The following is a 15,181-nucleotide window of genomic DNA, read 5'->3' on the forward strand; positions in this document are numbered from 1 at the left end:
AGCTCCTAATGGATTTTCAGCCATACTTTGTTGGAACTATGTAGACAACTGGGCCTGTACCTTCCAAGTGTCCCGGTTTGGTTTTGCCAGTCCCTCTCCCAAATCAGGATATTTGCTGGCAATGAGTGTATGAGAGCTCTAATGTCACAATATTTAGGAGCAAAGCTTAAGTGTTAATCTGATTTTCATTGAATTAAACGTGGCAACCGCATTGTTGCCCCTGTCGCCATGGGCCTCCTGATGTGGGGTTCTCACGTTGGTGTGTAATGGGAGTTTTATTTAGTAGCCACCTGACTAGCGCAAAAAACTGTGACTGTTGGAGAGAATCTCTGGGAATTATCCAGGTTTCACCTGAAGTCTCCAAATGAAGCTCTGCTTCCCCGGGTCTCCAGGTCACTTTTCTCTTGACCAGAATGGGGTGGGGCTTGTTTGGCCACACCCCCTTTCCCACCAATTTTCCCACCTATAAAAAGAAATACATAATGATTTGCCTTCATGGTAGCAACGCCCGGCGACGACCCTCTACTTCCGTGGCCCAGCTGTCCTCTGCTCACGAGTAGACCACTTTCAGGCCTTTCTCTCATTACTGGTGGCTTGCACATGCACCTGACACAATCCCTCCTGGATTTGAGCCTCCACATTTAGCGTAACAAAAAGTTATAGATGCAAAATTAGAGGGCCCTGATCTTGTGAGCTTGCAATCTATTGGGAAATGAGATGCAAGAAGAGGGGCTGCTTGGGTGACGATGGTTTGATTGCAGTGAGGGGGGATGTGGAGAGGTCAGCGGCCGGAGATCTCGGGCGAAAGGCTTCTTCAGGATTCCGTGGGTATTAGGAGGATAGATTGTAAGCTTCTCTGAACAAGTGGGTTTTTCGTGAGTGTTTAAAGCTAGAAAAAGTGGTCTGCTGGCTTTATTGGGAATTTTAGAAAAATATATATGTTTTTTTTTAAATGGCCGGATCAGCCATTCCAAAGAAAGCAGAACAAATTGCTTTATCATTGTGTCTACGCGTTAAGGCTGTTTTGACTCAACGCTGTGTCTCTGAGGTTTCGTTCGCAGGGATTTTGCCAGAGCAGGTGTCACTTGTTAAATTATATCAGGAAAAGTAAAATACGGCAGGAATTCCATGAAACCGAACGAGACGTAGCATCTGTTTTAAGTTAGGGGTTTGGAAAATGTGGCAGCACCCAGAGGGTTAATGGCTTCGCCAACGCAAAGAATGTCAGAAGACCAAAAACAGGAAAATAACACAACATTTAGAAAATTCACCGTTTACAACATTTTTGTTTTATCACAATTAATGATGTAAAAAATAATTATTTTCTTTTTTTATTATTATTGGCGATATACCAAAATTTTGTACACTGTGACTTTTCTATATGTTGTGTTAACTGTTTAAAGCTACTTTTTTTTTAGCCTACGGTCATTGGAACTGATGACATCAGTGTTCGAGGGACAGTTTAATGCCTTAGGCCAGGGGTGTCCAACCTGTCTAACCTAAAGTAAAAAATCCTGATGTTACATCATCTAATCCTAGTGTTTATGAAGCTGGAGTGAGTTTTAATTCATGGTTTTTTTTTTGAACAGGTCCAGCGAGAGGTCGAAGGTCATCGAAACGCTGCGGTCAGCTGGGCTCCATCGCAGCTCTAAAATATGCCGTGGTCGGTTTATATTTGCTCGTATTTCTAATCTTGGTCGGTGTGTTCATCTTAGCGGGTAAGAATCGGAATCATACTTTTTTTACTGTATTCCCCAGTATTCATAACACGGCTGTGTGCTTAACATGTAACATGTTATAGATCAGACATGGGGCAGTCATTTTTTTGGTACAGATTTAGGAAAGGTCGGTTGGTTTGAAGGACCTGGCAGCCTTTCAACAAGCTGCTCGTTCACTTGTTCAGCTCGTTCATCAGTTGCCCATGCGTCCAAGGGCAGAAATTAACACTTTCTGCCATGTGGGGGGTGGGGTGGGGGGGTTCTTTTTGATGTTGACTTTCTGTGATAAGAGCTGATTGAATATCCAAACATAACCAAGTACCCATCGGACAAGAACGTATAAAAATAAATCCTTATACGTCATGGAGGCAGAGACGTACACACACGTGTGCAGGCACCCAGGAGGGAAAACACAACTACACGCATGGATGCTATGTTTGGTACATGGACGTTCACCTGAAGGACTCTGCAGACCTTCTCAAAGGCGTAAGGACGGGCCTGTGAAAAAAACATTATAAAATCCTATGATTCCATCGCATTTTACAGACTGAGTAGCTGCCTTTACTTAAATTAAAATGTGAATTATGTTACACTATTTCCACGATACTATATGGCGTTTCTGAGAAAAACATTACAGGGTCCCCATCGCCTCCTCTGATGTCAGACGTAAATCTGTTATATAATCCAAGTAGATTTTGTTTTTAATTAAATCCAGGGACTGGATTTTTTTTTCTATACAGATAATATTAATGTTTATGTCGCAGATTATGGACCAGCCCAATGTGATCTCCCTTATAATCAATACCAGCTTGAGGAAAATGAAACTTTTTAGGGTTTTCAAAAGTAGAACGTTAAATACTCCCTAAATATGCTTGCAAAATATGTTGGTGGAGTAATTAGGTGCAATTTATATATATTTATATATATATATATATATATATATCATACTAGTTATTGTACACTCATAATTAAAAGAAAAGGGGAAAAGGAGAGGTAAAGAGAAAGAGGAGGATAGATAATGAGGAAAGGGGGGTCGGGGGAGAGATAAAGCAAAAGATGAGAGGTAAAGAGAAAGAGGATGGTAAATAGATAGAAAGGAGGAAAGAAAGAGAAATGGGATATATGTTATAAAGAGAAAGGAGAAAAATATGAGAAAGCTGAGAGATCATGGGGGATAACAAGAAAATGGAGAGATAAAAGGGGGGATAATGAGAAATGGGAAAGATGAGCAGAAAGAAAAGAGATAATGCGATAAGGGGAAATTATGATAGAGAGAAAGGGGAGATATAATTTGAAAGAGGAGAACAGAGTGTTTGTGTTTGTATGTTGGAGGAAGTAAGTGTGTGGATGTGAGGGCACGTGTAATCCAGGATGCTTATGTGTAAGGGCAAGCATGAATGTGCGTATGTACTGTGTGTGTGTGAATGAGCAGGCATTTGTAAGGCAGGGTATGTGTATGAGCAGGATTTTCACATTCTATCCATCACTATTACTGTGTTAGGGCGTAAAAGGTATAGAATGATGGACTCTAACAGGTTTTAATCCAGGAGGACTGTGAGTCCAGCAACTGTGAAAATGTCCGCTATGATCCGTGTCTATCCCTGTTCGGGAGCCGTATGCCTTCGCTACTACAAAGCGATCTCTCTAAAAATCAATACCAGCTCGAGGGAAACTTTCTAAAGTATGTAAAACTTTACTTTAAACACTCTCTATATTAGGATATATATCCATATATAAGGGCAACTAGCACGTTCTGGGCCGTGTGTACAAACAGCCATTGCAGCGAGAAGTTCTAAATGCGGAGCAGTAACCATGGAGACCAGTAGATTGTTTTTTCTGGATGAAATTTCCCGTTGGAAACAAAGCGTGAATCATAAGATTCCAATTAATAAATGTTTGAGAAATGCCTGGCGCGGTTATCGTACCCGCCATTCATTTGGGGTGTGACAATGGCAATGTGATAAAGAAAGAATGAGTAATATCTGGAAGAAGCCGGCTGAGTTTATAGCCCGCCGCGGCCCTTCTTTGCAGTAAAGCGATACAGATGGACGGCTCGCCCGAAAGACCCCACTAAACGGGATGTTACAAAATGCATAAAAAATATATTATATAATATTAACCCCTTAATAGCCAATGGTGAAGATGTGGTGACTTGCCAAGTGCGTTACCCAAATGGCCCTAAAACCTTGACTTGTCATTATTTAAAGGTACACTTAATTGAGTCACCTGCATTCAAGCAGGGAGATCAACCATAACATACTGGGAGCAATAGGAAGGAGTCAGCTGCAGACTGTGCAACCCCTGAGAATCTGCCCTCTCACCCCGAGAAACCTGAGATTGGGGCAGAAACCCTGAGACTCAGGCTCATGTTGTATGCTACCTATGGACACCTCCCAAATGTCCTTGTTGAGGAGGAACAGTTCCTCTTTGGCCACAAATCACTGTTCCCCTCTTCCCTCCCCTGATGCCCCTCTTTTCTCAGAGCTTAGAATCTTTACTGGGTATGAGGAAACTTAATGGGGAGGAATAATCATGCAGATCGTACAAACAGGAAGTAAAGATGGCTGCTCCCATGGTATACACATATGCTGGGTTTCTAATACAGACAAATTGCTTGTGTTACCATTACATAGGTTTCTAGACCTTTGGGAAAGGGACAGATCCGCTTGAAGTGTTTGGGAACGTTGGGTTCTAAATATAACCATTTAACGTAATTAAAGAGATTTATGATGCTGGCAGAACGTGGCTGTCGTAGTTACAAGAGGACAACCAAAGCAAAGCCGTGGAGCTATCCCAAACCCAATAAAATGTTTAATTACCTAATAAAAAACGACCTGCGCTATAAAAAAGCCATTGACCTCTGACATCAATCATCTTGGCAGCGGCTGAGATGAGCTTTATAGATACTTTAAGGCTGGCTTCGCTCCGCGTTCTTGGCATGCGGGGTGGAGAAGATTTGGACATCTGACGAGGTTTAAAGAAACAGAACCTGCCGACAGATCGGCCCCATCGGTAAAAGACTCAAACCTTAATCAGTCGTTGGTCTCGTCTTAGATTCAGGAGCCGTATGTCATATATCCCATGCATGTTTAATACCCTCACTGTATTACCCACTACCACCTCTGCTGGGAGGCTGTTCCACTTATCCACCACCCTCTCAGTAAAGCAAAACCTAAAACAGAAGAGTCTGGGATTTTTGGGACCTGGTCTCGGCGGGGTCCTGCCTGACTTCCATGTGCATTATAAAGGTGCAGATTGAGTGATGTTCTTCTGCCCTTCTGCAGGAGAGAACTTATCGAGTTTGGCCCACAATGGGGAGTAAAGGTGCTGATCACAACGTTAATGATGCAAAGGAAACTTTTGGGGGGTAATATTTATACAATATAATAATGATAATAATAATAATAACAATAATAATAAATACATACAGTATATAATATAATAGAGTTCTCTGTTGACAGAAATGTGAAGCTATTTGGAGTTTGACCTCTTGTATGGAAATAAAAATGATACAGGATCCTCTTTCCACCCCGATATTGAAAAAACAAACAAACCCCCCATAAATCTTAGTGTAATATCATATCTCCGCTAGTGTTTTTCTTTTTAAATACATTCTTAAAGAGAAAACCGTGATAAATGTGTTCCTTTTAAGCTGTTAATTCCACATACACATGATGATTTGTTCCTTCTTGGCATCAAACCACGCAGACTTTTGCCACGGAGATGTCCAACTATTTTTTCTCAGACGTTCCCAGGCGTACCTCAAGAACAGAATCTTTGTCTTCCACGACGTGTTCCTTGTCTGTACAGCCTTTCGACACCATCAGTAACTATTCATCTATTTGCCCTGCTCCATACCCTCAACATTTGAAGGGTCCAAGGGTGGACAGGGGTATTGCCAGCTTATCCAAACGGCCATCTTGAGACGGTAGAGTCATGAGGAGGAAAAGTTGGAGCCACAATGGAGGTCTGTGCTTCAACAGCAAAAACCTCCAATGTTCTTTAAGGTCCCCAACCTGCCCATGTTCCCCACATCAGCAGTGGGGCAAATAGTAGTGGGGCATTTGTCGGGAAAGGTATATGAATATATATTCATATTATCTGCAGTAGTAAGCACTTCCCTCCTCTTCTTGTGCGACTGTGATGTCATACATTGTGATTGAGCACGTTATAAAAAAGCCGTACAATACTCTTGGCAGCGGGCAAGGAACCCTGCGAAGTGCCAATCACCCCACAAATAGTACCCCTTGACCCTCCATTGGCCTTACAGCAGTCCACATCTATGTACTGTTATTGTTTTATGGCTTCTGTTGGAAGTTGTTGGGGGCCCCATGAGCATCAAAACCAGTTTGCCTTTTACTTGTTATCATTGGGGGACCTCATAATACCCCTCTTCTTCCAATATGCTTCCCTCACTGGAAGGGGCTTAATAATCCCTACTACTCCACAGGAGGAAGGGGAAGTCTGTTCCATGCTTCTGCTTGCACAGTCCTCCCCGTTGACGTTGGCTTGTTGGGGGAAGACTCCTATCTTCTCTGCTCTGCTATCTGCCACCTAGTGGCTATAATTTACGTTTACATAACTGAGCAAACGCACGGTGAACTGGTGGCCGAAAGTGCTCCATATTTACCCAAAAATGCTGCCAGAAAATAAAAATGTAACATGCGGCCACATGCAGGACTAAAGTGTGTGTCATTTGGCTGCTGATGGCCTAATAATGGCTTCCTTAACCAATCAGCAACCTATAGTGGAGAGAAAAATTGTACGGGAATAATCATGTAGATCATGGGAACAGAGATAAAATGGCTGCTCCGTTGGTCATACCTGGGAACGTCCAGGATCCAGCTCCCCGGAGCTCTCCCTCTACGGGTAAGCCAAAGACATTGGTGGACAGGAACAACAATGTTGACTGGTAGGGCCAACGACGTCAATGGCTACCACCAACCTCTTTATAGTTCTATGGGGGTGGGAGGAAATCTGGTCATGGATGGGGATGAAGTCTCCCATGACCCGGAGATTTGAGGCCCTGACCCCGAGACCCCATGATATAGATATAAAGCTGGTTTCTCATACATATAAACTGCTTATTTTAATCTGTAAAGACCATTATATAGGTTTTTTTAACGTGTAAAACTACAGTATACAACGTAGGATTTTGAAAACAACCCATATCTGCATCTAATCCGAGTTATTTTGGCCGCTTTAGAACAAAAGCCCTTTTAACCACAAGTTTTTTTTCTCTTTCCTTACACATCAAATACTTTTTTTTGGTTAAGTCAACCAAAACACTAAAAAAAAACACGAAAAATTTTAAAAAAAGGAAGTGATTTCAGATCATTTCACATCCATTAATCATGTTGTTATTGTATGGAGCTTTTAAGGCAAAATGGGTTAAATGACATTTAAACCAAAAATGTCAACTTTGTTGTGAAACCCATAGTCAAGTGCAACATTATGCAACATTTACTGTAAGAGAAATTTCGAAAGTAAAAAAAAAATAAAAAAAAAGATCACATGGGGGGAAAAAGCCCAAAACTCTTCTACAGGAGAAAGATGAAAACCATATTTTTGTGAGTCTATACCATGCACGTCGAGTCCTCTGAAGGTCATTAATTAATCATGGTTTAATATAGTCTTGACCTTGACTTTCTTGCGAAATAAGATTTTGTTATCAACTCCCAAGATGCAGAACAGGGAAAAAAAAATGTTGTATATATGACATAACGAGTCACTGGTGGGTTTCAAAACACACAAAAAAATGTTTATTTCTGGATTTCCACAAACACCAATAAAATGATGTCTCTCGGCCCAACGTCTTTTGTTTATTTCAGATTTTGACAAAATGTTCTTCAACTAAAAAGTTCGACGTCGGCCCTGACAAAACAATTACCGTCCACCCAAATCAGGTCGAGCTCCACCCTCGCCCTTGTCACGTCCTCCATCATGGATGGAAACCAGACTCTTCATGTTTGCCAAAAGCAACAACGCATTGGAAGGATCAAGAGCGATCGAGAGCAGAGTTTGACGTCTCCTGGTTTGGGGGCCTTGATTTTTAAATCCTCAATTCCACTTCCTGGAATTTTGAGGATTAAAATTCAATTTTCCCTCTTACTGGGTATTAAAATATGATAATAGGTAAAATCTTCTGAAGGTCCAAAGTGGTTTTCATTATTTTATCAACGGGGGAGATTTAAGAATTTTAAACATGGCCCCCGACGCATCTGACTGTTGGCTCTGAGATTGATACTGATTGAGATTGATGCCAAAAAAAATCATACATTTTAAATGTTGTATTTTATTTGATTTTATTGACCTTAGCAGGTGACAAGATGCGATTGTAATTCCACAGTGGAAACATCAGAGTTCTCTGAAGCTCCTACAAGAACAGAATAGTTTGTGGAACAGAATATATTTCGCCGAACAGGCTTCCCCCGCCAGGGCCACATTTCACAGATTCACATTTAAAAGTTTTTTGGATCCCTCCTTCTGTAGAAAGCTCTTGTTCTTCTCGGAACCTCTTCTTGTCTTTCTCTTTTTATCCGTTTCTGTTGGTGAAGACGTTTTTTGGAGACTGTAGCGTATCGTCAAATACTTCTGTCAACTTGGCTGGTCTAGGTTTATGTATTCCTGCCTCTGGTGAAGAAGTAGCTGAGGATACTACTGATGACAAAAACTGTCTGCGCTTCTTACCCTAATAAAGTTGGCAACAAATATATAAACATAATATAAATGAGAGGTTTTGGTTATATGAATTGGCCAAAGCATAATTAAGCTCACCCGCCACGTCAAGGCGCACGCTCAATAGGGTGAGAACCGACTCTCACCTCCTACATAGTGGGCACACAAAGCAGTTTATACCGCTACCAAAACCAGATTAATGTGTTGGGGGAGGGGCAATTTAAACGCCTCCGTATTAACCCTTGGACAACAAGCTGCAACCAGACTGATGAGGAGCCAACAACCTCACCTATGTGCAAACAGGGAAAAGAAGAAATGTTGGTGCGCTAAGCTAGTCACAGGCTCAAATAATACAGATGTATAATACGAGGCCTACCAAACAGGTAGTGTGCCTTGACGTGGCGGGTAAGCTTAATTATGCTTTGGCCAATTCATATAACCAAAACCTCTCATTTAGATTATGTTTACATATTTGTTGCCAACTTTATTAGGGTGAGAAGCGCAGACAGTTTTTGTTTTTTGTATACATTGTACAGCCAATACGCTGTTTCTTGCAGCATGCTCACACTGTTTGGTAGGCCTCGTATTACACATTTGTATTATTTGAGCCTGAGACTAGCTTAGCGCACCGACATTTCTTCTTTTCCCTGAGGATACTACTGATGAGATAGGATAGCCAGAGAAGATACTGTGATGTATCTGCTTTTGAGGATGGGTTTCCGTTTTTGAGGATGGATTTACGTTTTTGAGGATGGATTTCTGTGGTTTTCCTCTATGATGATTTGCAGCTCTCCATACATAAACCTGATTGTTTAAATAATCATCCAAGTTTCATAACTTTTCTCTTTTTTTTTGTTGTGATGTTTCTTACTACACTTTCACTTTATTTAACTCCGGTCTGATTTTGAGGTCACGGGACTCCGCTGTGTCTCTTGACATTATTTTGTTAGTAAGATTTGCGATTTCAGTAGCTGTAATGTTTGCCGTTTATATTTCACCAAAAGCTCCATTACTTTTAGGGAACGAGTGTCCGAAACCGCATTCCACTTCATCCGGAGCGAAGGCAGGAATCTTTTCTATTCATAAACCTCGTGGTATTCTTTTTAGACACATATATTGTCCCAGACTCATAATGTCCCACCACAATCTCTTTTCTTCATCTGGCTTCCCCATAGTTTCCCAGATTTCCAATACCCGCCTGCCCCACACTAACTCAAATCCCACCTACTGAACCCATTGGCTGCTTGAAACAGCCAACCGGTGGCAAGGTAGCCATTACAATGGGACCACTTTCTGCGTATGCGCACACAGGGGTCCGAGCAGACCCCCACCATCAGCGTTTTCTGAGCCAGCACTGGAATGCATTTGCAAGGGGGGCGCCACAAAAAGTGTCCCTTTAACAACAGGGTAGAGAAGTATAATCATGTAGATCCTGGAAATAGGATGTTAAGATGGTGACTTCCATGGCATTAACCTAAAGTGGGTTTCTGGTACATACATTTTGCTTATATGGGTTTATTTAGTGTATAGAATTTTACAATGTATGGTTTATGATTAATAACATTCTGACCTCCTAGAAAAGAGGAGCTTCAGGGGAGGAAAGAGGGGAACAGGAGAGAAAGAGGGTCATGGGGGGAAAGGAGGGCAATAGGGGAGCATAGAGGGGGAAAAAAGAAGGGGGACATCAAGTACTCGGTGTACAAAGAGAAACTGGCCAAATAAAAAAGGGACACTTGGGAGGTATGGAATATAGGTTCTAGTATGCTTGAATTAATCATCATGGCACCCGGACTGGTGATTCACTGGAAAGGGATTTGTTGAAGCAGCTAATGTTTGTTTTACTGATACGTGAGTTAAACACAAAAAAAGTCAGTCTTGGTTCAGGGAAAACACATTATTTTTAGTTGCCTTGCTGAGTGAGCAGTCACATTCAACAAGGACCCAGAGAGCAACACTCCACGTGTAACGTTCTTCAATACACTACTACACATAGCGGCATCACAGAGTTACTAGTACAACTTATCTCTATTCGATTGCAGCCCTCCACAGCTTTATATATTACAGATGACTGCCCCTAGTGGAAGCATACAGTTACTGCAACACAGGCAACATGTTATAATCATTACACTGAGGATGTACCTGAAATGTGTATTTCATGGGACATTAAATACACATTAAATCACACCCTGATGACATCGTCTCCACGTCCTGATTTAAAGGTCAGAACGATGGCATGTATTACTTACATGTAAATTCCCTGATATTCAATAAAATACATTTACTAGTGGGAATTTTGTAATTAAGAGGCATTTTCAAAAAGTTCAGCAGTTTCTTAATCACGTCAGGTATGATAATCTAAGCATTATTAATTATTATTATTAAGTGCATTTTGGATGATAACTGGAGGTATTCCCACCTTCATACCATTTTCCCAGAGCTCTCCTGCTTCTCATGGGAGGTGGCAGAGCCTCATCAAGACCCGGGACAAGCTGCACAGGGTAGGTCTAGACTAGAATATATATAGGAAACAGGACTGGAGTGGGTGGCGCCAAACACCATGCAACCCCGCCTTATTCAGTCATTTGTCTCATTTTAGATTCAGGAGCTGTATGCCTATCCCATGCATGTTTAAATCCCCTCACTGTATTACCCTCTACCACCTCTGCTGGGATGCTGTTCCACTTATTTACCTCCCTCTCATTAAAGTAAGCTCATTGGCCAGGAGTATAAGTTACCCTCCACTAATAACAAATTAAAATAATTAAAAAAAGAAAAACTTTTCTGGTCAACTTTGGATTTGAAATCACAGACTTTCCAGAAATAACACAACGTGTGAAAACCACGTTAGTCTTTCCAAAAGGCTGTAGTAACACGGCAAAGCGAGGACTCCTTGGTCTCTGTGTTCCATGTCTTGGCATTTTAAACATGGAGTTTGATGTCAGGAATCCACAGATCACAGGTTTCAGTAAACAGCTGCAGCTGGGCAGCACCGTGTTCTCCCGATGACAGCTTTAAGACAAGCTGTGTTCTTGAAATATCTAGAAATAGACACCATTATGTAAGTTATAGTGAGTAAAGGTGATGGAAATCCCTTCCACTTAAAATTAAGGGGGTAGTAGAAGTATTATTAAACACTCATCTACAGACACCAGACAAGCCAGAAGGCTTGTTTTTCCCTGAGAAATCTCATGGTGCTGCCACAACCACAAGGGATTCTGGGTAGTTTTATTGAGATACTAGAGCTGCTTAGCAACAGAGGCCTGTCATTCTTCCAAATGGCTTCTTCTATGTATTGCATCTCACCGGTCGCTTCTCGGCCTTTTGGCTAAGATCAAGTGTAGTTCCCTTCGGACCGGGGGGGGACTATGCTGATCCTCTGGCCTTAGGGCTGGGAATGCATGGAGCCCGAGGTGCTTAGATTGCCCTGACAGAAATGTTGGAGTCACCATGTGCAGTCTTGCACGCCGCTGCACATGGTGAGCGCACGTCTTTGCACAGGCGGTTATCCTTGCACTTTCCTCCATAGCACCATTCGGGCATGGAGTGAAATTATTTTTGTATCTGGCTAGGTCATCACGGCCTGCCCTTATTTATTTTTCCCTATTTATTTATCACAATGTGTGAAAGCACGTGTGCCTATTAATTTGTTTTGGATTTCACGGTCCCCAAACCCTATGCGAGGCCACGTTCACCCTTAGTTTTTTCGATTTGGCACTTTTGTTTTTGGACACTGTCTTTGGCAGTGAAGCCTAAGGGGGTTTCTCTCTAACGGGAGTACCCCAAAGGTAAGGGTTCTCATCCTTTTGGGTGAGTCCCATAGATCCGACCCTCCCATGGGGGAGGGAAGGAATCAGTCTGGGTACCTCTTCGGGGGACCCAGTATTCGTTTCGGGCTTCCGCTGCCTCTTCGGAGCACGGAATGCAGCACCAAGGAGCACGCACCTCGGGCTTCAAAAAAAAATAAAAAAAAATCTCACCGGTCTGACCTCGTACAACCACCCCCAGCTCCCTTTAAAGTAATAGACCTTCAAGCAAATGCCCCTTCTGTGAAGCCAGACATTGGAAGGCAGCCAGTGCCCAGCAGTGCAGAGGGGACACATTAAGGAGGACACAACAACTTAGGGATTTAGGAAGGTTGGAGAAAACACAACAAAAGAGAACACCCAAAGAGTGCGTTTCCTTTTGTAGGGGTGCGGTTAGGGAGGGTTGGGGTGGGGCTATTTCACATGACTTTGTGACCTATTTAAGTAACTAGAACTCACTGTTTAGTCACTAGACCCCAGCTTAATGCACCAGCGTGCCTTGGGGTAATTGCAGAATATTTTCAGTAGATTTTGCTATTTTTTTCTTTTGACATTTTATCCCTGTTTCGTGAAAAATGCTTGCTCATCTAGCATTCAAAGAGTTATTGGTACATTAACCCTTGGAATGCTAGAGAAACGAGCGGGACTTTGCTTTGCACCGAAGAGGTTTGTTTATTATTAGTACATTAGATATTCCGATCTTATTTTTGAAAATAAAACACGGAAAAATATCTGATTTGAATAAAACACAAACAAAATGAAAAATCCTATCAGAGAATATATTGAGCCAAAGCAAGCGATTGTTATCCAAAGCAAGCAAACGTACGGGGAATGAGAAGTTCAGGACAGGGACAGGAATCCTAGACAAACCGTACCGAGCCAATAACGACAGGATTCCGATGAATGCGTATTATTTTTTCATTTAAATCTTAGTTGAGATTTTGCAGGGAAATCAGGCAATTTCCAAAGGAATATTTGGACCACCCTGTGGATAGCGAGGGGGGGAATATTTAACGTATTCTTCTTGCCAGACTGGAATGCAACAGTGATTGGTCTTCTCTCTGGCTCTGCAAGAGTTAAATAGAACATGTTAATTATTATTAGTATCATTATTAATTTTTGAAGAGTTATATTTTGTCATTTTCACTGGATTCACATACAATGAGAACGCGATTAACTCGATTTCCAATAATGAAAGAAAAATGAAAGTTCAGCAGCTTCTGCTGACAGAGGAGACCCGGGTCGTCTAATAACAGCCTGATCTCCAGAGTACTGGTGGGGAAAAGGTCCCTGCCGGTGCAAAAAAGAGGTTCAGGTCCTCGGTAGACCCTGATTGGCCATCTGGCACAGTGGGCAAATCCTTGGGGGACATTGTGCCGAGTCTGGTGCTGCAGTGTGTGGCCAGCGGTTGGATATTCCCGACTGCATGCCGCGTGACCATATAAACGTAATGCGTCGACGTGCATAGTCAGCTGTCGGCCACAATTATATCATCCTTAAAGTGCTAGGGCTGCCTCATCATCATACCTGGCTGCGTGACTTAAGGGGCGCCTGGATTTCCCATTATAGACAGCAGACCTCTGGATTGTATAACCTACTTCCAGCAGGCAACAGTGGATGCTAATTAGAGTGCAATATCTGGTTCCTTTGCTTTATGTTTAAATCACCTGGCACATGATTAGGGATACAGGGTAACAGTGAGTGCGCCAGCGCTCACTGAATCCTAGTTCCCCCCTTCCCCTCATACCAATAATATTGGTTCTGATGGCAGGATTGTGTAAATTGGTGTGGTTTTCTGTTATAACTAATTTGCATATGATCTGCATATTGTGTTTTACATATGGTGTGATGCATGCTGGTCATAACTCACCGCAGCCTATTGAAAGGCTCTTGGAGGCTGGTGGTGATTGCTTCCTCAGTAAAGTTAGTTCTTGTTTTACCTCAATGTGAGTTTTGTCTTGTTCTTGGCCTTCTGCCTAGGATCAAGTGCAGTATGCTGAGGCAAGGGGGGGGGAAAGCTTGGTTCTCCGGCCTTGAGGCCGAGATAGCATGGAGCCTGAGGTGTCTTCTTCACAACCCTGCTCTTTCATTGAAGAATGATCTCAGACAAGCACAAAAGGCACGCTACTGAAGCACTTCACGCCTTGACCCTTATGGGCCTGTGTGTGGAATATAATTTTTTTTATTTGACTGCCTAATGGTGGCCGGATGCTTTATTTATTTCATATCTGTGTTTTTTACACGTGTGCGAATGAATTATGATTGACCCACGGTTTTTAGATTATGGCAACGTACGCTGTTTTGATTTGGACACGATTTTGATTTGGTGTTTTTTGCTCACTGTGCTGCAGTCAAGAAGAAAACTGTAATCCAGTTTCTTTTGTTGGGAGAAATAGGGGAGGCCTTGTGGCTCCCTACCTCTTCCTTACAGTGGTCTTCCTTTTCGGAGGAGGCCAAACAGTTCCGGCCCTCCTGTGAGCCTTCTGGCTGAGGAAGGAAGGAAAAAGTCCTGGCGTATCCCATGGGGGGTTGCAGGACGAACAGTCTACATTGGATCTGGCTCTGCTGCAGTTCACTTGAATTCACAGATGCACTCCACGAGAAGCACGACACCTCGGGCTTCCAAAAACAGAAAAAAAAAAAATTGGGGTAAGAAAGTTTCGTGTTTCCGGTGGCCATTGGGAGAAGGAAGGATCGTCTGGCGGGTGTACCCAATCGGGGTACAGGTCGTTGCCGTCACAATAATAATAAAATAATAATAAATAAATAAAAATAATAAATACAAATTCTAATAATTTTATGTAGCTCAAAACTTTTTTTTACAATTATATCTCACAAAATAAACTCAATATATTTACATCACGCTTGGCAAATCCTACAGCAGTTATTAATTTTCTCATATTTTTATTAAGTGCATTTTCACTTCAAAGCAATGCATTCTGGTCCAATAATTCAGTTAGAGTTTTGGCTTACCCCATAATG

The 15,181-nt window shown here is 42.2% G+C and overlaps 1 protein-coding gene across 1 annotated transcript in view; it reads left to right on the forward strand.

Moving 5' to 3' along the window:
- The window catches only part of SCARA5 (scavenger receptor class A member 5), a 96,688-nt gene that overhangs the window by 21,783 nt on the left and 59,724 nt on the right, over positions 1-15,181 (forward strand). The window contains exon 3 of the mRNA XM_053460614.1: positions 1,590-1,718. Coding sequence (XP_053316589.1) covers positions 1,590-1,718 — 129 coding nt within the window. The remainder of the gene's footprint in view (positions 1-1,589; positions 1,719-15,181) is intronic.

This window comes from Spea bombifrons, chromosome 3 (genome assembly GCF_027358695.1).
Source record: "Spea bombifrons isolate aSpeBom1 chromosome 3, aSpeBom1.2.pri, whole genome shotgun sequence".
NCBI classification, from domain to species: domain Eukaryota; kingdom Metazoa; phylum Chordata; class Amphibia; order Anura; family Pelobatidae; genus Spea; species Spea bombifrons.